Consider the following 22,519-nt stretch of genomic DNA (forward strand, 5'->3'; position numbering starts at 1 on the left):
ATCGCGAGGCGGCAGGGGAGGGGCGAGGCGGACAGGTGCGGGGCGGGGGGCTCGCGCGGGTTGGGGTTGTAGGGGCGGGCAGGTGTGGGGTCCGGTGCTGGCTCGGCGCGCCGTCTCGGGGAGCAGAGACCCCCGGGCGTGATGGGGGTGGGGTGGGGGGAGAGGCGGAGGTGCAGGCCTCACCCCTGCACACACACAGCGCTGCGGGCATTTAGCGCCCTCGCTGGTGCAGAAGTTGGAACACCAGCCCCCCCACCCGCCGAGAATTGCACAGTCCAGTCAGCTTCCTTTCTTTAAGACCCTCCGCGGTGCGGAGGCCAAGCCGCAGTGGGCATCCATTTGTGTGGGCTCCAGGTGCCCAGCCTGCAAAGTGCCCCTCAAGCCAGCTTCCTCCCTTCCTCAGAGTCCAAACCCCTGGCCCTGGGGGTGCAGACCCCACACATGGCTCAAGGCCTGCATCCCACGTGCGACCCACGAGCCCCCGGCTGGGCTACTCCGCTTCCCACCGGCTCCCTGTTCGTGCACCTGCGAGGCCACACAAGATAGCTCAGGCCCCGAGTCCCTGCCATGCATGTGGGGGAGGCCGGGGGTAGCTCCTGGCTCCTGAGTTCCCTGGTCCAGTGCTGCATTTGGGGAGTGAACCAGCAGGTGGAAGGTGTGTGAGAGACCCTGCCTCTTTTCTCCTATAGGCCCCGCTCCTGGAGCTTCAGGCCCCGCCGCTTCTCTCCTGCTCCCCTATGAGTTGCAGGCCACACTGACCCCACGGAGAACGAGACCGCGGGCCCAGCACTCAGGATCCCCGGTTCTACCCATCCAGGCCCCATCTCTCCTAACGGTTTGGTCTCTTAAGTTTCCCACTGGGTAGCGCTGGACCCGCCCCCTGGCGACTCAGGCTCCGCCCACGCGGGGAGATCGCGGGGGGCTGGGGGACCCCCCTCGGAAGCTGAACACCCAGGCCCATCTCAGACTGCGACCAGCCGGTGCCCATCCCCCAGGCACGCTGGTCCCCCTCCCCGCAGGTGCCCAGGCTGGGCATGCAGTCCCACGCGCAGCGCACCGTCCTGCACGGAGACCTGGAAGTCGGGGTGCCCCAGGCTCCGGGGACACGCAGCCTTCTCCGGGGAGCAGCGACCCCCGCGCCGAGATGCAGGGGTGAGGGGAGACTCTGTCCCTGGGTGTGCTTTGAGGCCCTGCCTTTCTGGGGTCCCCGAAATCCCCGTGGTTCCCTCGCCCCCCTCCCGCCCCATCTCCCCTCTCCCTGTCGCCTACCCTGTGGCTGCAGCAGACGGCTGGGGGCGCTGCCCAAATGTCTCCCTCTGCCTGGGATGCGGGGCAGCGGAATGCTCGTTGCTAGGCAACAGCCTCTGGTTCACCACTGCGACTTCCGGGGGCCGGCAGCGGCTTCCCCGCCCCCCACAGTGAAGTGTCCCCGGCTACAATCCCTGCCCTCCTCTACCAACCCCGGAGCCGTCATCTTTTGGGGTCTCTCAGATCCAGATCTGAGGACGAACCTCCAGCATCCCTCCAGCGGTCCACAAGCTCGACATTCCAGAAGCTTCCCCCATTGTGTCCTACTCTCTCCCACACAGCTTTATCCTTGCTCTGCAAAACAAACTCCTGTGTCTTCTAGATGTGCAGCCACCCCAGAGCTTTCTTCTTCTTGGTTCTAGAATAAACGGCCCAGAAACAAAAACGTTCTGGATCCCTGGGGTGGCAAACTACCCCAAACCCCTCTCAGCCCTGCCTGCCCCCCAGAACCCCTCTGCTCAGAATGTGCAGGCTTGCAGTCACGGGCACCCCCGGCTTGTAGGGTTGCCCTTCCAGAGCTAGGTTCTCTGGCAATCCTGCATGTCAGCAGATCCCACTAGGGCCCCAGCAGGGCCTGCAACCTCCTGGTAGCATCTCTAAGACAGCTGGGGAAGGCACACCCTTCCCCATATCCCGTGAGTCTCAGCAGACCAGAAATCCAGGCATGTAAAACAATTGTACAGTTTCTTTGATTCTCAATCAGCAATTTCCCACATGCTTTTGCCAGAAACTTCCAGCACGTGGGTCCCTCGATAGGCAAGGCGAGAATCCTAAGAGTGTTTGCCCAGAAGCACCAGGGACTGTCCATGTTCCCCACTGTGCCCTGGGGGCTATCCGTGTCCCCCGCTGCTCTCCATGTCTCAGAACCGCTGGAGCCCTGCCCTCAGCACCCCCCCAGGTTCCTGCCGCTCCTGATCTGGCCCACTCTCCAGTCTCTTTGCTGGCTCATGGGAAAAGGGCAGGGAATCCCCTCTGTTGGATGTGACATAGCAACAGGCAAGATTTTAAGGAGAGGAAAAAAATCCCAAGATGTCAGGTTGGGGTGCAGGGCCACAGTCCCACATGGGGGTGTGTTTGCAATAATGAGATTTGGGTTCAAGTGGGCTCCTGAGTGCCTGCCTGCCATTGCCAGGCACCCCTGTGGGATGCAAAGCACCCTACTCCCTACTCTCTTTTAGGGGTCACCTGCACCCACGTGGGGCCGACCTCACCTCCCCACAGGTGAAGGCACATGACCCCCCGCCTGCCCCGGTTGCACTAGGCTGGCCAGTAAGAACTGATACTGTGATTGTCACTGCAGAGAGCTGCCTTGAGTCAGAGGGCGGAACCTGATAGGACACAGGGCATCCCAGAGGGAGCAGAACCACACCCTGGGGGAGCAGCTGAACCCCTGGATCCAGCCATGCCTGAAGCCAACTGCTGAGCCGATGCATTCCTGCTCTGTGCATAAACTGGAAGTGGAGTTTCCAGAACCCTGCATCTTCCCACCTTCCCTGGAGGTCCCCCGAAGCCTACTGAGAAAGGCAGACAAGACATTGGCAGTGAGGACTTTATTAGGGAGGTAACAGTGGCTTCCAGAAAGGGGGAAATGGGGAAGGGGGTCTAGTAACAGGATCCAGCTCTGGGAGACCCCGTCCCTGACCACAGGGCTCCGGGAGGGGCCCCCAAAGGCACGGACAGGTGGCTATATTCAAAACGAGGTCTCGTTGAGCTGCTTCTTGGGGGACGCAAGGGGCGCTCCAAGACTTGTGGAGGGCCGAGGGGCGGGGGTTGGTGGCCGGCGGGGCTCTGGCGCGCTCCGTACCAGTTCCTGGCACCGCTCCACGAAGCTGCCTGTGCCCCGTCGCCGGGCCTCGGCCTGTGGGGGACTGCCCCGGCGGCAGCTCAGGGAGGTGTTGCTGGAAGCTGAATGTAGACTGCGAGAGCAGGGAGGGCCAGAGTGAGGTGTCATGGTGGGAGGAGGCTGGGACCCCCCATCCCCACCTCTACCCCCAGGTCACCATTCCTGGTCTCCCCAGGGCAGCTACCTGGTGAGTGAGGTCCGAGGCGAGGGGCTGGGGTGAGGGCCCCGCGAGGAGGAGGCCGGCGAGGCCAGCTCACACTGCTCCAGCTGCTCCATCAGCTCTTCCTCTGTGAGGCCGCTGGCTGCAGGGCACAGATGCACGTGGGGTCAGGAGGCACAGGGCGAAAGGCAGCAGTGCCACATGTCAGAGGGTCGGGAAAGGTGACAGGACATGGAGGGGCAGGAACCGAGGACAGATGTTCTGGGAGAGGCAGTGGGAGGGCAGAGGGCAAGCAGGGGTCAGAGGGTAAGCTGGGGGGAGTACCAGGGGCCTGGCCGAGCCCGTCCATGGCAGTGGTCAGGTCCCACATGGCCAGGCTGCCGTTGGCCTGGCCCGTGAGCAGGTAGCGCCTGGGCCGTGAGCCGAGCCGCCGTGAGCCCTCACACTCCAGCACGGTGAAGGCGGTGGTGGGCGAGCCATCCACAGAGCGCACGGAGCACACCCTGGAGGCGGCAGGAGAGGGTAGGGTGGGGGGTCATACTGCCGGCACCCAGCCCTCCCTGTCCTGTCTGCCACCCCACTGCCACCACCATGGCTTCGGTCCCTGCCTCTCCACTGCCCATTCAAGACGGCCAGAGTCGCAGGGCCTCCAGCATCACCCCACCCACCCACCCACCATGTGTCCCAAACAGGCCTGGGGCCTGTCCTACACCACAGCTCCTTGCTGGTATCCGTGAAGGCACACCCATCGGCTCATCCCTCCTTCCCTCTGGGCCTCTGCCCTGGGTGCCCTCTGGCTGTGCCCCTCACCGCTGGCCCGTGGATGAGAGGCGCACGAAGAGCTGGCTGGCACTTGGTACTACTTTCTGCACAAACACCTGCTGGTCATCGCGCTCGCCGTAGGGGCCTGGGGTGGGCGAGGTGCAGGTCAGGGCCTGCTGGGGGACCTTGAGCCCCCTGGCCCAGCAGCAGACATCCTCCCAGACATTGGTCTCATCCCTGGGGTGCTGAAGCCCAGGAGTGGAAGGTTTGGGGGGCCAGGGTCCTGGGGCGGCAGCAGAGATGGGGGAAGGTGTGTGTGGCAGGTTCCCCAGGGCCAGCTGGGAGGAAGTGGAGATCACTGGAGGGCAGCAGGGGTCAGCAGGCATGGGGGTAGAGCGGGTGCAGGTTGAGGGGCGTTCAACAGGTTAGCCAGTTGGGAGGACAGGGGTTTACGGGGGTCAGTCAGGTGGGGGCAGGGCCTGAGGCACCAATGTCATTGCCGGCGCTACAGCCTCCGTGTCCGTCAGCCGCCTCCAGCGCCAGGATCTTGAAGGAGGCGAGCGGGGTGGAACCGGGCTGGGTGGAAATCATGCCTCGGAAGCGGGTCACAGACCATGTCCGCACGTGGTTGTTGTCGGCGCAGACTGAGGGGTGCGGACGATGGAGGGTCAGGGCTGGCCCAGTGGACCCTGGAAATCCCGCCCCTTCAAGGAACCCTCTGCCCCAGAACCCACAAGGCCTGGAATCCTATGAGCTCTGCCTGCTCACCACAGCTGCTGCCCACACCCTGGGCTAGAACCTCAGCGCCATCCCCAGGCGCGAGCTCCATCACGTTCTCCCACAGGTGCCTGGGGCACGGTAGGCACTCAATCCCTGCTTGCTGAATTGATGAACCTTCCCTCCACCGACTCACTGTCACTTCTGCCATGACATCACAGCTCCGCCCCACCCTCTGCCCCTCCCACACCCCGCCGCCCACCCACCAGAGATGAGGTGCTTCTCAGACAGCATGATCTTGGTCACCGGGCTGCGATGAACTGTGAAGGTCTGGAAGAGCTGGGGCCCCGAACCCACTGTCTCGGGGTGCTGCACGATCACCCGCACGCCCCCTGAGCTCGTGCCATAAGCGATCTCGATCCAGTTCCCGCTGTCACCTGGGGAGAGGTCCTGGCTTACAGAGAGGCCAAGGAGACCCCGGGGACGGGAAAGCCACATGGCCATGCACAGCAGAGGGAGGGAGGCTGGAGATGTGGAAGCCAGAGGAGGAGTGTCCAAGGCACAGCTCTGAGCACAGAGAAGGAATCGCAGAGACAGAACCAAGATGGGAGCTGGGGTGCCTGACGGACTCCCAGTTTTGCACAGTTTTCTACATACAAGTCTGAGCAGTTTGCAGAATGTGGGTGGATAATAGGAAGGTGGCAACCCTGTACGCAGTGTGCGCACACATAGGTGAGGGCCACACACAGTAGCGTGGACACAGAGCAAGCCCAGGGCAGAAGGACAGAAGCAGAGGACAACTGAGCGATGGAGCCACTCATGTGAACCCCAAAACTGGTCCACCATGACCGCTTCACAAGGACACATCTGAGTAAAAAACTGATGGGACAATCCCATGGGAACAGTGGTATGGGGAGAGGAAGAAGAAGGGGGCAAGGAATAAACATGTGAAATTACAATGGCACCTTACACAGGAGATGGGCAATGACAAGCTAGGCAGATGTGGCTATCGTTAACTTATTCCCACTGGGGGCAAAACATTGAGCCAGAACCCCTACCTCACACCATACGTTCAAGCTGATAAAAGATGGAAGCTAAAACCATAAAGGTTCTAGAAGAAAACACTACTGGGTGCAGGTATATCCTGCAGCTCGAGGGTAGGCAAGGACAGCTGCAAGGAACAGCAGGGTGGGGACTTGGCCTCATGGCTGTCACTGGCCCCCAGCTGCCTCCCACATGGGAGTGCCTGGGCTTGCTTCCCGGTTCAGGCAGTTGACTCCAACTTCCTGCTGATGCACGCCCTAGAAGGCGACAGTGATGGCTCAAGCAGCTGGGCCTCTGCTGCCCCCGGGGGAGACCCGGCTCCTGGAGCTAGGCCCCAGGTGGGCCACTCAGGACATGTCAGGGAGTGAATCAGATGAGCGCTCTCTCTTCCCACATGTACAACTACTGTGCTAAGCAAAACCCAGCACACACAATAGGCCATGGACCATGATTCCATTTACATGAAACTTTCAGAACAGTTAAGTCCACAGACAACGGGGACAGAGTGATAAGAATGTTCTGGAATTCAACAGTGGTGATGGCTGTACACACAACCTTATGAATACACAACACACACACACACAAAACCCCACTGAATGGCAACATCTGGGGTTGGTGAGGGTAAGCTGGCAGGTGAGGTAGGGGTCCCGGCTTACTGGTTTTGGGAGTGAGGTAGACGCTGAGGGCGGTGACCCCGTCTTCTGCTGGGTCACGGTAGAGCTCGCTGACCAGGAGGTCATTGTCTTTCATGCGCAAGGGGAACTTCTGCACATCTGAGTGGAGGAGGGGTGGGCAGGCTTGCTCACAGTGCCACCTCCTGCCTGTTCCCCTGCCCTGCCCTCCTCCCTGGGGCCGGGGTGGGGTAGGGCAGGGGCAGGCTGCCACTTGCTCACCCACATAGTAGATGGAGCCATTGTTACAGCCAAGGAGGAGGAAGGAGCCAGCGGCATCATAGCTGGTGATGGGCTGAACCTCCTGGACCTGTAGGGGTGAGGAGCGAACAGGGCCCCTCTGGCGTAAGCTCTCCTTCCCCCACCCATCCTATCCCCCTTGGGCGCCACCCAGCCCAGCCTCGTCCACTGCCGGGTTCTCTCTGCCCCCACGAGTCTCCAGTGTCCCCTCTGCTCTGTTGCCCAACTCGCTCTCTCTGTGCCCTGTGCCAGTCCTGACTTCTCTCTGTCCGCCCTCCTCCATCACTTCTCTCTGCTTCCCTCTGCCTGTCCCTCTCCATTTTCTCATTAGGAGGAAAACAGCACAGGACATCTCTCTTTCTTTTTGTACCTTTTCTCTTGGGGCCCTGGGCGTGAGGGACATGTGTAGGATTTGGGGTTCCTGCCTCTTGTCCTCCTACCTTGTCCCCCACCACTCTAGCTGTCGCGTCTGCTCCAGGAAGGTGACCCTGATGTTTGGGCCTTGATCACACATACACCCCTTCCCCGGGGGGGGGGGCACAGAAAGGAACACCCCCCACACCCAGAAGGGGGTGGCAGAGACAAACCTGCCAATGCTTGGTGACGGCATTCCATACCCCGATGCGCCCCGTGTGGCTCGTGGCGATGAGCTGGTTCCCCACAAAGAACAAGGCCTCCACAGGCACCCCGAGATGGAAGACTCCTGTGGGGAGCATGGAGGGCTTGGGCAGGGAGCGGGGGGAGCGGGACAGGATGAACACAGAGTCCTGTGCTGGGGCTTGGGGCTCCAACCAGCAGGTGTTCCCAGTTTCTCAGGGGCCCTCAGAGCCATTCTGCCAACTCAGAGCCTTGTGGCCAAGGAGGGGAATGGCACATGGGTGGCTGGAATTCCAGAGCCTTCCGGAGGGGGAAGAGGAGGGAGTAGGTACAGCAGCGATCCCATAGACCAGAGAATTCTCTGGAGCTTGAGAACTGTGGGAAGGAACAGGTTACAAAGCTCTGGGAGTTCCACAGGAAGAAGGTTCTGGAAAAGCTCCAGAAAAGCCATACCTATCTCAGAGCCTCCGCCTTCCACCTGCAGTGCCCACAGCAGGATCTCACTGCCCGTGGCTGCCGCCACCATCTTGTCATGCTCGCCCAGGGCACCGCCGGGTACCCGGGCTGTGAGCGCCAGGCGCTCAATGGGCCAGTCTAGGCGGGGGCTGGAAAACACCAGCTGCCATCCAGAAGCTTCCTTCAGCCTACAGGATAGGGTGGGGGTGAAGGAGACACGTCATCAACACTCACCCCAAGCCACCTGCTCTCAACGGGGCTCAGACCGCCCGTCCCTCCCACAGTACCTGTAGCAGACAAGGAATTGGGTGTAGGCTACGGCGATCCAGTTGTGGTGTCCACAGACCAGGCGAACCATTCCTGGCTCCTCTGGCTGCCCTGGGTGGGTCGGGGGGACGGCAGGGGTCAGGACAGGGGTCCACAGGACACCACTGACCACCCTGATGTCCAAGTCAGGCAGTTACCTGACGGTGAGGGAGGAGCTTTCTCATCCAGCATCCTGCCCAGCAGCCCCGCGTTGCCCAAATTTGGGGGCATCGTGTTGCTCCGTCGAACGGGGGCTGGGCGCCCTCCAACCTGCTGTGGCGCCACCAGGCTGTGCCGGTTCCTCCGTTTCACTGGGAACACTGGCAGGAGGGAAGCAGGAGCAGGTCACCATTGTGGGGAATTGCGGCTGTCTCTTGGTAGACACTTAACGGGACACATGCTGATTTCTGACAGGCAATGACAAGTCCCCTAGAGCCCCTCACAGAGAAGGCAATCAGCAACGCCTTTAGTCCCCCATTTCCCTTGGGTAGCTTGGCTTGTGGAGAGTAACATCCATAACTTCCCTTTAATACTCTCCAAGCAAAGGACCCAGCCTCCTCCCTGGACTACAACTCCCAGTGAGTACTCAGGAAAGCTTCCAAGCCCCCAAGGAGACCCTACTGGCCCACAGCAGAAAATGCCGTTTTCCCCACTTTCCTCCCAAGCAGCTCACATGGAACTACAACTCCCATCGTGTCTTTGGGCTCACAGCACAGGCACCCAGGGGCTGCAGCCTTGTGGGAAATGTAGTTTTAACCATCTCCCTCTTTTCCCCCACGGGGGTACGCACCTGGTGGGGGCAGGTAACCATTGAAGAGGACGTTCCCACAGGAAGAGCGATCCAACTCCTCCCGCAGCTGCAGGCGGCGGACTGTGACAGAAGGACTAGGACTGAAAGCGACTTTGGGGAGACTCCCTTCCGCCTCCCAACATCCCCCAGACTCAGGGCTCTTGGTCTTTGGGGGTGGAGTGGGGTGAGGGCAGGGAGAATTCAGGGACAGTAGCAGAAAGCTGGCTTTCCAGGCTGGAGGATGTAAATGAGGGGGGGTCCCCCTTACCCAAAGGAGTGAGCCCATAGAACTGGGCTTCATGCAGGAGGCTGGAGCCGTGGACACCCCTAGGCAGAGAATTGACCTGCGGTCAGGGCTGGTGCACCGGAGTGGGCAGAGAGCTGTTCTGACTGGATCACAATTATCAGTGGAATGGTGATACACATGGGCAAAATGGGTACTGAAGGCAATTCTGTAGACCTATAGTTTTTAAATTGCCAAGGGTGTGGGTGGCGCTAACAGAATGGAGCGCCAGTGTACATCTGAGGGAGCCAGATGTGGGGGACAAATAAATGCCCCCTCACCCAAGCCAACCTGGGGTCCAGCTCTTTGGTGCGCAGGAAGTTGAGAATGGGGGCGAAGACGGTGGGGTCCCTGTCGATGAAGATCTGCGAGAAAGCAGGGGCATGGGGTGGCGGATGGAGGGGGAACAGGGGCTCGGCTGCGTGGGACTGGCACCCCTCCTCCCGCCCTTCTGCCGCCCCCTCTCAGCTCTGGCCCCACTCACGGCTCCGGTCTCATCTTTCAGCGTGGAGATGCGGCCGCTCAGAAGGCTGCAGGGGAAAGGGGTCCACAGCAGGTGTCCCGGGGGGCCGCGGTAGGAGGGTGGGTGGTGGGAGTGACCCCCAAACCCCACCATCCCAGCCCTGCCCCTACCCCCGCTGTCCTCAGCACCTGGAGAAGAATGAGTCTGGGATCCAGGTCAGGGTCTGGCGAGAGGTGCTGAACCTGCACGGTCAGGGTAAAGGGACGCGGGAGATCAGGGGAGAGGCTGAGGAACGCGGGGTCCCCTTCGGTCCCCGCTTCTCCCGCCTCTCCTGGGGTGTGCGGGGCGGAGCAGCCTTGATGGACAGGGAATTCCTCCGAGGAGAGGGCGGGGCCTCCCACGCGCTCCCCGCCCCCTAGGCTGGGGTCTCCGGAATCTTCCACACTCACCTCTTGCCGCCTACATTCAGATGAATCACTTCCCCGGGTGGACCCCGACCCGGGATCCCCTCAGCTGCAGCCGCGGCCGCAGCCATGGTCCCCGGGACAAGCCCAGCCGGTCCGCACTCACTTCCGGGTAGGCACGGACGCCCCGCCTCCGCAACTTGCTCATTGGGCCGGAGACTCTGAGCGCCACCAAGGATTGGGCAGAACTCTCCGCCCATCAAAGCCCAACACTCGGCCTCCTTCAAAGAGGTGCGTCTTTCATGTCCTGGACGGGGCGGGACCCCGCGGCGCCTTTGTAGGGGAAGTCAGACCAAGTGGCCTCGTCGCTGCTAGGATTCTCCTTTTAGGAACGGCGTTGACGGGCGTGTGAGCCCACATCTGACGGTACCCCTGGATGTTCTCTGGAGCCACGCGCTCCCCCTCTCCGGCCCCCCCCACATCCACCCCTCCAGGGAGGAACCCAGAAAACGCGAAACAAACCAGCACGACCTGTGAAAGCCAAAGGGTTTATTGTAGGTACATAGTGTGCGCCCGCCACACTGTCCCACCCTTCCCGGAGCCCCGGCGGCTTCTCGCCCTTGGGGGGCGAGGGAGGCTGCCCACAGCCGGCTCCCCCTCTCCCCCAGGAAGGTGCACCAGCCAGAAGCATGCAGGGGGCGGGGGAGGGCTGTCCCTCCCCCCCTTCCCCTGGGGAAGTGGCATTTACAGCTGGAGGAGGGAAGGAGAGAGAGAGGGCGGGGGATGTCGAGCTGGGACGTCCCTTCGCGGATGCGGGGGTGGGAGGTGGACATTTTGCAAAAATAAACTAAGTCAGGAGTGAACCGCATGGCTCTGCGGCACAGGAGTGCAGGGGCTGGGGGAGGGGGTGCCTTCACTCCCCCATCCCAGCCAGAGAGGTCAAGGCAGCATTGGAAGTGAGGTAAAGGCAGGCAGGAGGGGTCCCCTCTCCACCCCCTAGCACCCTGGATGGTCCAGGGGCCCTCACCAGCGCCCCCGTGCCCATCCCTAGGACGGAGAGGGGACAGGAATGGTCGCCGCCCCCACCACTACCGCCACCCCGACTTCTTGGGGCAGGATCTACGGCAGATCGGGGCAGGGGGCTCGGCTCAGCAGGCCTCCTGCCCACCCCCAGCAAGCTCAGTTATTGCATAAAAATCACTGCGCCCCAGCACCTGGGGTGGAGGGGAAGTTGGCGAGCAGGAAGGGGCCGGTATATGGCTATGGGGGCAGTCGTCCCCTACCACTTCTTGGGGTGCGGGAGAAGGCCCCTCCTTCCCAGTGCCCATCATGGCACGTCCGCAGTGGTGGAACTGGGGGGCTCCGGCCCCTGCGGAGGAGAAAGTGTCTTTGTGCCCACAGTGCAGAGAGGACGGGCGAGGGTGTGGCCCCCCGGCTAGGCTGTCACTTCCTGCGCCCACTGGCCCTGCGCTCCCGCTCCCCGCCCTCCCGCTTGGGGTTGCCCTCATCCGTGGACGACGTGGTAGGCAGCGTCTGGCTCCAGCGGGCAATCTCCGCGTGCTCTGCCACAGAGTTGGCTACGGCCTCCAACCAGCCATTCATCTCCTCCTGTGGGAAGGAAGGGGGCGTGGAGTCGGAACCTCCAAAATGTGCCACCCTGTGCACCTGTTCTAGGAAGTCAGAGAGGAGGCTGCCACACAGCCACATGGCACCTCCCATGCCAGGCTCTGTCCTAGACATTCCTGTGTGCTGATGTGTGGAAACCCATGCCACAACCACATGCTACAGCAGATGGAGTTATGGGTGCCCATGGAGCACTGCTGGGTGTTGGCTGCCAACGCCTGCCTCTTCTCCCTCTCCACAAGCCCCGGGCTCCCCCACCTCTGCCATCCTGCACATGGTAGCCAAACAGATCTTTCTTCTATGTTGCCATCACCCTCCCTTGGCCCCAAACGCCGCCCTGACTTCCTCATGTCTCTGGGACAAAACCCAACCTTCTCCAAGTGGGAGACCAGCTTCCTTCCACCCCATCCTCAGCTAAGCCTTGGTGTCCCTCCCCTCACCAGGAGGCCAGCCCTGGTCAGCGCCTCCAGGCAGCACTCCTAGACCCACCACCCCCATTCCTTCCTACAGCCTCGTCCCTTGGAGCCAGGAGTTGGCCAACCAGCTGGTCAGCACAGGGATGGGACCAGATCTCACCTCATCTTTAGCTTGCAGCAAAAACTCGCTGCCGTCCTGGGTCCTGCAGGAGAGGGACACAGGACTTGGGGGATCTGGGTGAGAGGCCCAGCCCACCTGCCCCCATTCCCTGCCTCCCCCCCCCGCCACCAAGTCCTCCAAGAGCCAGCCGGTTGAGAGAGAGGGAGGCTGGGGCTGTGACGGGGCGGGGAAGGGGGCTCACTGGAGCTTGAAGACGTGCTTTTTCTTCTTATAGTCACTAGCCACCTCGCTGGTGGCCTTGTGCAGGCTGAGCAGGGGCTCTCCGCCGTGGGTGCCCCCCGAGGCTGGCCCTTTGGAGTCTTTGTAGAAGCCCAGTTCCCCTTTGCTGAGCACGCAGTACAGGCTCACCCACGACCTGGGGTGACGAGAGGAGGCTCAAGGGAGACCCGCAGCCCTCTTCCTGGGGGGGCTCTAGGGCCTTTGCCACTGCAGCCGGACTGAGCTGAGAATGGTGTGGAGGCCTTCCCCAGGCTGGCGTCTGCTGTGGTCACACTTCCCCAGGCTGGACTTCCCAAGGCAAGACAGCCGCAGTCTCCACCACCAACCTGTGCTCCTCACCTGCCCCTCACCTGCCCCTCACGTGGTCTGCTTCCAGCCCAAGGGGAGGAAAGCCCCACTGCATGCAAAGCCCACCAGGTGCTCCTGTTTATGCCCACCTTGCCTGAGGCACAAGAGAAAGGAACTGCCCCAGACCTCCACCTTTCCACCTGGCCTCTAGGGCCTGTGCCCTACCCCATGCCCCTTTGCGGGCTGGCCACACCTCGTTGGCCGCACCTCCCAGTGGGACCTGTGGTGGAACAACAGAGAACTGGAAACCTGTGAGACCCCTCACCCTTCCACTTAGCCCTCCAGACATGGGCTAAATCCTCATCAGAGCCTCCTGCAACTGCAAATTTGAGGGCAGACCTACCCCAGTCAATGGCTTCTCTGGGCTCCACTTCACTCGCCACTGGACACCTCTAGACATCCCTGTACTTTGCTGTTTAGCGGCAGTCAACCTTCGCTGGCTCTAAGTTTGGGTCCTAATTTATTCACCTTCTTAACAGTATCAGTTCCCCATCTAAGCTCCACCACTCAGCATCAACCTTGGGCCTGGTCCCTCCTGGCCATGGCTTGGCATCCTTGATGTTGAGCTCCGCCCCTCCTCCGACTCCACCCCTTTCCTCATGCCCTCCCACCCCACACCTCTTCCTGCACTGCACACCCAGAGCCTGGGACCTGCTTCCAGAGTCCCTTCAACTCGCTCACCGGTTCGAAGACTTGCGATTGGCGTCAAGCTCGCGTTTGCGCAACAGGAAGCCCTCGTGCTGCACCGTGTGCGTGGGCGGCGGCGGCGGTGCGGGGGCAGAGCCGCCCTGGGCCGGGGCGGAGCGCGAGCGCCGGCTGCCCCCACCCTCGCCCCCATCTCGGGGCCTCGGCCGCCGGCGAGGCTTGGGCCGGTCCCGTGCCCGTGGCCGGTCGGGCCGAGGTGTCCGCTCAGGTGGCTCCAGGCCATTGGGCAGGCGACCAGGGGGAAGCTCGCGTGGCTGAGGCAGCGACGGCTGTATGAGAGGAGGGCGAAGGGGAATGCTGCCCACGAGGGGGATCTGGGGGCGCCCCCCTGGGCCTGGGGTCCCCTCTGCTTGCTGTCTTGGAGGTCAGTGTGAAAAGATCTTGAGGTGCGGGAATTCTTACGGCCCCTATGAGTTTTGGGAGTGCATCTGTGAGGCGGGGTGGGGCAAGGAGGAGGTAGCAGGGGACCCAGGGCTTGACCCTCCAGGCTGTTGCTGAGATCCTGACTTCTACCTGCTCTGAGGAAGAGGGGGGTTCCCTAAACTCCTGCTCAGGTGAGGCTCCACTTACCCCAGCGGGGAGCCCTGGGCCAGCTTCCTTCTCCTGTAACTGCTCCACGATGTCAGCCAGGGTGGCCTTCCTGGGGAAGAGGGAAAAGAGACACCCGGTGGAAGTGGAGGAGGCACTTCCTCCCCACCCCACCTGGGGGGGGTCTGAGATGTCGAGGGTCCCCGCGCAGGGACTTCCAGCCCTATGGATCCTGGGGACACACAGATGCCTTTCTCGCAGGACCAGGGACTCCACCCGCCCTAACCAATTCTAGGTTACTACCAAAGGGGACTAGTGTGTGTCCCCTCCTGGACTGTGAGCCCCTTGAAGGCAGGGTCCCAGTGTACACACACACACACTGGTTACCGAGTGGGTGTACCCAGACTATGCCAGCAACAACAAGGAAAATTAACTTATAGTAAGCAGGACAGGAAGTCACTGACTGCTGACCCAGTGTCCCCGTTTCAGGGACGGTGTGTGTTCTCAAAGACCAGGCCCCAGGTTGCATTCCCCCAAAGCCCAGTGGCGCTCCCCCCAAGCCTCGGTTGTCCTCTTGCGGTTGGGTGTGACAACAGCTCCTCCCACCAGGCTGCTGGCAGTGTGAGAAAGGGACCCAGTGCCGAAACCGAAGCAAGGGCCTTCTCAACTCAGTGATAACAGATGCTGTCGGCCTCAGTGGATACCTCCTCCTGAACCCCCTCCTGGACCTGTGTCCGCCCTGCGTCCCCCGCCCCAGCTCTCTGCATTCCACCCCCACCAGTCCCTGCGGCCTCACCCCCTGGCCAGGTCGCCCCTGTTGGGCGTCTCCTGCTCGCTGGACTCCTGTCGTTCCAGCCTTCGCTCCCTTCGCTCGCGCCGCCGCTCCATCTGCTCGTAGCGGCCCAGGGTGAGGCTGTGTGCCGCCTCGTGCTCCGTCGACTCCTGCCGCTCGGGTCGCCGCCTCCGGGCCGCTTCCTCCGAGGGCTCCACCGACTCCTGGCGCTCGGGCCTCCGCCGCCTGGGCAGCTCCTCGGCGCGCTCAGCGGATTCCTGACGCTCGGATCGCGGTGATGGCCGGGCCTGCTCGGTCGCCGCCACTACCGCCGTGGGGGTCGCGGGAGTCCTGGGGGTCTCAGGCGTGTCCTCAGGCGTGGCCGGCGGACCCGTGGCCTCTGCCCTGCCCGGGACCTCGGGCAGCCGGTCAATGCGCGGCTGGAGGCGCTCGGGCTTGAGCTCCTGGCGCACATAACCCACCCGGGTCCGCACCTCTGCTGACAGCGTGTCCGAGGCCCGGCGGGCCAGGGGCTCCAAGCCCTTTTCGTAGCCCGCGGGCCGCAGCAGGGGCGCCGCCTTGGCCGCCAATTCCGTGGGGTCCCCGAAGAACTTGCGCCCCAGCAGCGGCGTGGGAGGCTGCTTACTCTGCTCTGCTTTGAGTTTCTCGATCTGGTGGGGAGAGGGGGGAGCCAAAGGGAGGGAAGCAGCTGAGGCCAGGCCTGTAAGGCGGCTCCACGGAGACCCCTGCTACCCTCCCACAGACACCAATGCTAAGCCACCTCTTGCTCTCTTCCTGACCCCCACTCCCTCCATCCCCTGGGCCCCAGCCACATGGTCTCTCATTCTCCCAGATGCCCCCCAATCACCAGGAAACACATGTTCTAGTGCCTTCCCCCAGTTCCTATACTGTCCCCAGCCCATCCCATTGTCAAACACCCCCTTCCCTTCTCCAGCCATCATGGCTGACCCATCTCTTCCCCCTGTCCCTGGGTGTCCAGCCAGGGTCTGCCTGGGCCCTCACCCACCACAGCCCCTCCCCCAAGCTGTGGGTCTGCTTGGGCAGGGCAGGCACCGGTGCTGACCGTGGTGAGGCGCCGCAGGGAGCTGAATCTCTCCTCCCAGGCGGCAGCCGCCTTGCGGAAGGCCTCGTGCCTGCGGATGAGCTGCTCCACCTCGTCCACACTGCTGCCCAGCTCCCGGCTCTGCAGCAGTGGCTCCTGGGCCGTCAACCAGGCATCCGCAACCACTGCCTCCTGGGCAAACTGGTGCACTTCCAGCACTGGGGGTGGGGATGGTAGAAGATACAGGGGGTGAGGGCTCTCTTCTCCCCCAACCCAGGCCTGCCCATGTGGGCCTTGTCCACATCAGCCCCTTCTGTAATTGCTTCTGAGGGGTCCACCTGTGCCAGGGGTCCCCCACTCACTCTGCTGTAGCCACTCCCAGTGGCGGTCCCACTTGTCCAACACCTCCTCCTTCCTGGCTCCCAGCTTGTCCAGCTGTGCCTGGATCTGTGCGAGGTGGGGGTGGGGGTGGGAGGGGCATCAGGAGTGGCTCCCAGGGCAGAGTGCCTGTGGGGGGGGCGGTTGGAGGTGGCGAGGGGACCCCCGGCCCCTCCCCACCTCGTCAGCCATGGCACTCTTGTTAAGCAGCAGGGAGCGTCCCAACTCCTGGCAGGCGGACAGCTCGGGCCCCCGTGCCTCCAACTCCGTCTTCAGGCCCTGGTGGTAGTTCATGAGCACCTCCACGGACGACACGTCCCTACAGTGGGTAGACGGGGGGGGGAGGGGGTCTGAGCTCAGGCAGCCTCCCTCCACCCACCAGCCCTAGGGACATCCTACAAATAAATAATGAGGGTGCCAAGTACCTCAGGAATCCCAGAATTTTTCAACTTTGCAAGATGCCAGCATCCAGCACTCCAGTGACTCTAACCTTCCAGGATTTCAAGGTCAATGTTTTAGGCTTTCTAATTAACAAGGCTTCTTAAGGTTCTACTGGCCAACAGCTCCCTACCAAGTGTGCCCAATGTGCAGGTTCCTGAGCCCTGGACACGAGACTAGCCTGTTAGAGACAGGCTGACGGGTAAGGTGCACTAGTATGCCAGGGTTTTACGTTAAGAATGCCCTTATTTTAATAACTGTTGCCATGTAGGAAGCACCACCTTTTAACTACCATGGGCTAATGATAACGGGTTGGTGTGACATGAACTTCTCCACTTGTCTACTGCGTTAACACGGGTCTAAGAAGAGTTGAAGTTACGTGCGTAGCTTGCATCATACAGCACCTGGACAGGGCCACGCTAAGGTATTGTGTGTCCAGAGCAAGTGCCAGATGCCAGAACATTCTGTAGTTAGCAGTTTCAGCTCCAGAAGACCTCCTGGGTGCATACGTCCTCCTGGCAGTCCCACCCAGCAGGCCCACCTGGCAGTGAGCATCTCTGGGGCTCTGTGCTAAGAGATGTGTCACTATGTCACCCAGAGCATGTACAATGCCATGCTCTCAGATGGCCCTGCCAGCTGTCCCCTCACCCCACTTCACTCTGTTCCACACAAATTCTCTCTTCCATAACATGGCGACGTGTGTGTGTGTGTGTGTGTGTGTGTGTGTACGCATGCCGCACCCTAGGGCAGGGCCCGGGTCTTGCCCACCACATGGCATGCCCAGCCCTCCATGAATACCTTCTGAGTGAGTGAATGGAGCTCAGGCACCACAGTCACACAAACACCACCACCTGTCCACCCTCTCTGGGTCCTCTTCCTGGCCATGTGGCCAGACTGAATGTCCAGCCTGCGTGGCGGGGGGAGGGGGGGGAGGGTGGCACACAGCCAACAGCAGACATGTGCAGGCACTGTACCTAATGCCTTTCTGCTGTCCCTTTGGTCCAGCAAAGGATTCCAAGGGCGGAGTGCTGCAGGGTCCTGGGTCTTCTACCTGACACTCACATGGAACCATGTGGGAAAAGCCATGGAGACACCTGATGCGTGAAGCCTCATACCCAGCCTGTGATCCCACAGACAGGGCAGCAGTGGGTAGCGGGTAGAGAAGGCAGGGGCATCCCTGTACTCCGAGCACCACCAGGGCTAGACTTGACATAGAGTCTGAACACAATGGAACCATCTAGAAGATGGCATTCGGAAGTGCTCCTTGGGTGTTGGCATGCTGGAAGTCACTAGAGAGGGGGAGGCTGCCCGATGCAGTGGGAATCCCAGGGGGTGGCAGGGACCAGGGGTACCTGGGCTTGTCGGCCGCCCCAATCTGGCCAGCGATGCCATCCATCCAGGAGAGCAGGTTGCGGGCCTGGCTGTGGAAGCGCAGGGCGTCGGCAGTGGAGCTGACGTGCAGGCGGGCATCCTCACAGGCGGCCAGCAGTTCCTTCCACCCCTGCAGCACCTCCTGCTCCCGGCTGGCAATGGCCTCGGCATGCTCCCCTGCATACACCGTCCGCAGCTGGGCGGCCCCCTCCTGCAGCTGCCGAACCTGTGGGCACAGTGGGTCGGCACGAGGTCTCTACCCCCACAGGGGACCCCATGGATCTGTCTGCACCTGCAGTCCCTCCCGCCCCTCACCCATCTATCTGCTCTCTGACCTCTATATCTAGCGGTAAGTTTCCTACAACCCTGGGGCTGGGAGGCCCCCTTTCGATCGTGGCTGCCAGCTGCTTCTTCAGGTGACCCCAACCCTATCAGAGCTGCCCAAGTCCATTGGGAAAGCCCCTTCTGTTGTAATCACCCCATTGCACACTCATCATTGCCCCGTTTGCCTCACAGCTACCATGTGATGGCTGTCAGATGTTCAGACTGAATCCTAAGTTTTATGAAATAATTGTCCAGAGGGTCTGCAATTGGCCTAGCGGTTGAGACCCCCGTGTCCCATGCTGCAGGGCCTGAGTCTGATACTCTGTGAATAAAGACGAAGGGAGGGGACAGTGGGATGGCTCAAGTATCTGGGCTCCTGCTACCTACATGAAAGATCTACACTGGGCTCCCAGCCCCCAGCTCCCAGCTCTGGCCCCAACCTGGCTGGCCAGGGCATCGCGAGAGTGACCTGGCAGTTAGCTCTCAAATAAATGAATGAATTTTAAAATCTTCGCGGTTACCAGTTTCCTTTGACTCGACTACTGGAGGGTTCCCAGGTTTGGTAGCTGCTTCTCCACCTGACTCCTCAGGCCTTATAATCCCCACTGCTGCTGACCCCATAACTGATTTCTGCCCCTCCCCTTCTGTACCCCGGCCTCCCACAAGTTTCCTTCAGGAAACCCCCCTACGCTGTAGCACAGGCCAGCCATCTATTCCCCCTGCCACTCAGCAGGCCTTTAGCCTGTTCTGCCTGCCCCTCCCTCCACCCCGCTGCCCACATCCCCCATGCTGCCCCACCTGGGACACGAGGAGCTGCAGGTCATGCTCAAAGGCTCTCAGTGAACGCTGCATGGAGCTGGCGCTGGGCCTGGGCTCCGGCGGCGCGGTCAGACGGGGCAGCCGCCTCCTTTTCTCCTCAATTTGGCCCTGCAGCTCCCGGGCGTCACTGAAGAACTTGTGCAGCTCCCGCGAGGCAGCCAGCAGCTGGGCACGGGTGCCCATGAGCTCCAGCAGCTCGGCCCAGGCCTCGTTCAGCCCATCCTTCCACTCGGCCATGGTGGCCGCCGCTGTGTGGCCGCACTCAATCAGCTCGTCCACCATCTGGTTCACAGCCGCCAGCCGCTCCCGCCCTGCTGTGCCCGTCTCATTGGCAAACTCTGAGAATTTCTCCTGCAGCACCTGCCATCAGGGAGAGGGCGGGTAAGGGGCGGGATCACAGCCAAGTGTTGCAAAGGTAGCGCACAGCCCAGCCTCCTTTCAGGCCCCCCACCACGCCCCCCTTCTTGTGGTGGGTACAAATCATTACAATGATAAAGACAGGGGTTAAGCAGGCAAGCTGCCAGCTGAGATGCCCACATCCCTCATGAATGTCCCTATGCTGGAGTCCTGGTTCTCTTCCCGATGCCAGTCTCCTGCTAATGTGCACTCAGGGAAGCAGCAGTGGCGGATGGGGTCCCTGCCACCCAGGTGGGCATGGCCTGCATTGGTCTCCCAGTCCCAGCTGTTAAGGGCATTTGAATGGGAGCTGTCTGTCTCTACCTTTTGAGAGAATAAAACCTCGACCTGAGCCGGTAGCCCAGTGGCCAAAATCCTTGCCTTGTACATGCCAGGATCCTATATCGTGCCAGTTTATGTCCCGGCAGCTCCACTTCCCATCCAGCTCCCTGCTTGTGGCCTGGGAAAGCAGTCAAGGACGGCCCAAAGCCTTGGACCCTGCACCCACGTGTGAGACCTGGAAGGAGCTCCTGGCTTTGGATCAGCTCAGCTCCGGCCATTGTGGCCACTTAGGGAGTGAACCATTGGAGGGAAGATCTTTCTGTATGTCTCTCCCTCTCTCTGTAAATTTGGCTTTCCAATAAAAATAAATGATTTTTTTAAAAGAAAGAATAAAACCTCACACATATTGAGTGTATTTGCTGCAGCGACAATGGTAAGGATAAGAACAGTCTGAAGCTGCCATCATCATCATCATCACCATCCTCATGCTGGGGCTGGGGGGTACAGGCCCAGAGGACTGGAGCATTCCCCACCCTGGCCCACTGGTGTTGTCACCGCTGAGGCTCTCTCTACTCACCGAGACATGCTCGAAGTCCTGGCCCAGTTCAGGCGAGCCAGCCACCACCTCCTTCTCTGCGATCCAGTGTTCGAGTTCGTCCACTTGGCGACTGAGCTGGTACAGCCAGTACTGCTGCTCCAGGCCACCCCTGCGCTCCTCACCCAGCTCCTTGAGGGCCACGTACAGGCGGTCCACCTGTGACTGCCGCCGGCTGATCTGCTCGCTGACCAAGTGGACAGGGAGGGACCGCCAGGCATGGAGCCCTCTGAGACTCCTGGGACACAGCTGTGACCCCCGCCTTCAATTCTGGGGTGGGGGGGCTGCCCTCTCAGATTCCCCCTCCCCTCACATCTCAGTGCCCACAGCGGGAGCATCTCACCCCCATCCCAGCCATGCCCAGCCTCTACCTGTCCTTCACAGCAGCTGCCAGCCTACTTTTGCAGACCTGCCTTACCTCCTCTTGAATCTCTCAGCTCACTGGGAACCCTGCCCTGGGCTCCTCTCAGACCGCACCCCTGGACCAGGCTTTGGAGAAGCTGCCCTCACCCCCCTCCCACCCTCCCCGTCGTCACTTCCATCCTCCCGGGTGTCGCTCGGCCCCGCCCACCTGTCAGGGTGCCCCATCTCCAGTAGCGCCCTGCACTGACGCGACAGCTGCGCGATGCTTTCCTCGTAGTTCTCCACTCCCTGCTCCAGCTGCAGGTGCTTCTTCAGCAGCTGCAAAGTGCTCTGCTCATCCTGGGGACACACGGCGCCTGTGTTGAGGCGGCAGTGGCGCCCCCAGGCCCCGCCCCTGCCCCCCCAGCCCGGGCGCACCTTGCCCTTGTCCTCACTCATCATGAGCAGCTCCTGTTCGCCCAGCCACGCCTCCACCTCGGCCACGTCGAAGTAGTACTGCTCCACCTGGAAGGCGGCGTCCAGCACTTGCTGCCGCCGCTCCGCCGCCTCCCGCAAGCCGGTCCAGGCGCTCTGCAACTGCTCCAGGCCCCTGCGCACGGCCTCGGCGTCGGGGCTGCGCAGCGATGACAGCGCGCCCGCGCGCTCCAGCACCTCCTCCAGTCGCGGCCCGTGGGCTTGGATCTCCCGCCGCAGGCCCTGGAGGGCGGGGGGTGGGGAAGAATAGAGAGGGACGTTCCTCGTGTTCCTAGCTCTGGGAGGGGGAGGGAAGCTAACCTTGACAGCACCCCCTGTTCGCTAGGCAGGGACCCTGGAAGCATCATGTGAGCAGTGGTTCCCCAGAGCCCCTGCCTTGCTGGCGGGCGAGCAGTCTGGCCTCAAAGGCAGAGCCAAGCAATGTATGGGGGAGGGGAGACTCCCTAGGTGCGCCTCTGCACTCCTGCTCCACCACCGCAGGTGGAACGCATCCAGGAGAAACAAACAAACAAACAAACCACCCTGAGTCTGATGGCACATTATTTCCCAACAACACAGGGCAGCAACTGCCCTGTATTGGCAGATGGCACTGACCCGGTATCAAGTACAAATCATCTGGAGACCATGTCTCCTGCCTGGGTGCAGCCTGTACCCCGATACCATGCCATTTTGTCTAAGGGACTTGAGAACCTGCAGATTTGGGCTTCCATGGGGGTCCTGTGTAATAAAGGGGCATGGCTTCGGGTGCACAGACGTGCACACACGAGACCCACATCATGATTGTCTTCAGTTGCTGGGGAGGACAGAGACTCGAATCTGCCAGAGGATTTTAGTGTCTGCAGGAGAGGTCTGACCTAGGGACAAGGCTATCAGAGAGGAACGTGACTCTGCCACACACACAACTCAGAGATGCCCAGTGCACACAGAGGGACCTGGATGCCTGGGCACCTGCTGTGGGCCCTTCCATTCCTCTTTTGTGACTCACGCACCCTGAGCTCTTTTCTATCATCTGTGCTCCAGTGTGTCCTGGCTCACTCCTTCACCTGGTCCAGCTTACCTGGTTCTTTTTGATGTGCTGCTGGACAGCCTGCAAACCGCTGCCTCGTTCTGTCTGCATGGCCAGTGGCAGCCGCTCCTGAACCCAGGCCTGGGGAAGCGACACAGGGAGCGGGTCACAGGA

The 22,519-nt window shown here is 61.5% G+C and overlaps 2 protein-coding genes across 2 annotated transcripts in view; both read right to left on the reverse strand.

The window, feature by feature from the left end:
* Positions 1–2,843: 2,843 nt before the first annotated feature.
* On the reverse strand, positions 2,844–10,218 carry SHKBP1 (SH3KBP1 binding protein 1). Its single transcript, XM_040976294.1, has 18 exons — positions 10,090–10,218; positions 9,829–9,882; positions 9,662–9,707; positions 9,469–9,542; positions 9,163–9,221; positions 8,895–8,975; positions 8,263–8,424; positions 8,086–8,176; positions 7,796–7,986; positions 7,333–7,448; positions 6,728–6,815; positions 6,491–6,607; positions 5,057–5,227; positions 4,562–4,717; positions 4,122–4,218; positions 3,636–3,814; positions 3,336–3,453; positions 2,844–3,224 (listed from the first exon to the last, which is right to left on the reverse strand). The coding sequence occupies exons 1-18, from the start codon at positions 10,173–10,175 to the stop codon at positions 2,999–3,001; spliced, it is 2,112 nt and encodes a 703-aa protein (XP_040832228.1). The 5' UTR covers positions 10,176–10,218; the 3' UTR covers positions 2,844–2,998.
* A 250-nt stretch (positions 10,219–10,468) lies between these two features.
* Positions 10,469–22,519, reverse strand: part of SPTBN4 (spectrin beta, non-erythrocytic 4) — a 64,419-nt gene continuing 52,368 nt past the window's right edge. Inside the window, exons 21-35 of the mRNA XM_040976605.1 lie at positions 22,397–22,486; positions 21,283–21,561; positions 21,074–21,204; positions 20,485–20,689; positions 19,209–19,589; positions 18,068–18,312; positions 16,458–16,596; positions 16,262–16,346; positions 15,921–16,117; positions 14,861–15,507; positions 14,107–14,176; positions 13,513–13,805; positions 12,446–12,619; positions 12,244–12,286; positions 10,469–11,652 (exon numbers count right to left, since the gene is read on the reverse strand). Coding sequence (XP_040832539.1) covers positions 11,488–11,652; positions 12,244–12,286; positions 12,446–12,619; positions 13,513–13,805; positions 14,107–14,176; positions 14,861–15,507; positions 15,921–16,117; positions 16,262–16,346; positions 16,458–16,596; positions 18,068–18,312; positions 19,209–19,589; positions 20,485–20,689; positions 21,074–21,204; positions 21,283–21,561; positions 22,397–22,486 — 3,144 coding nt within the window. The 3' untranslated portion in view covers positions 10,469–11,487. The remainder of the gene's footprint in view (positions 11,653–12,243; positions 12,287–12,445; positions 12,620–13,512; positions 13,806–14,106; positions 14,177–14,860; positions 15,508–15,920; positions 16,118–16,261; positions 16,347–16,457; positions 16,597–18,067; positions 18,313–19,208; positions 19,590–20,484; positions 20,690–21,073; positions 21,205–21,282; positions 21,562–22,396; positions 22,487–22,519) is intronic.

Source organism: Ochotona curzoniae, unplaced genomic scaffold (assembly GCF_017591425.1).
Source record: "Ochotona curzoniae isolate NIBS_2020 unplaced genomic scaffold, NIBS_Ocur_1.0 contig_2699, whole genome shotgun sequence".
Taxonomy (NCBI): Eukaryota; Metazoa; Chordata; class Mammalia; order Lagomorpha; family Ochotonidae; genus Ochotona; species Ochotona curzoniae.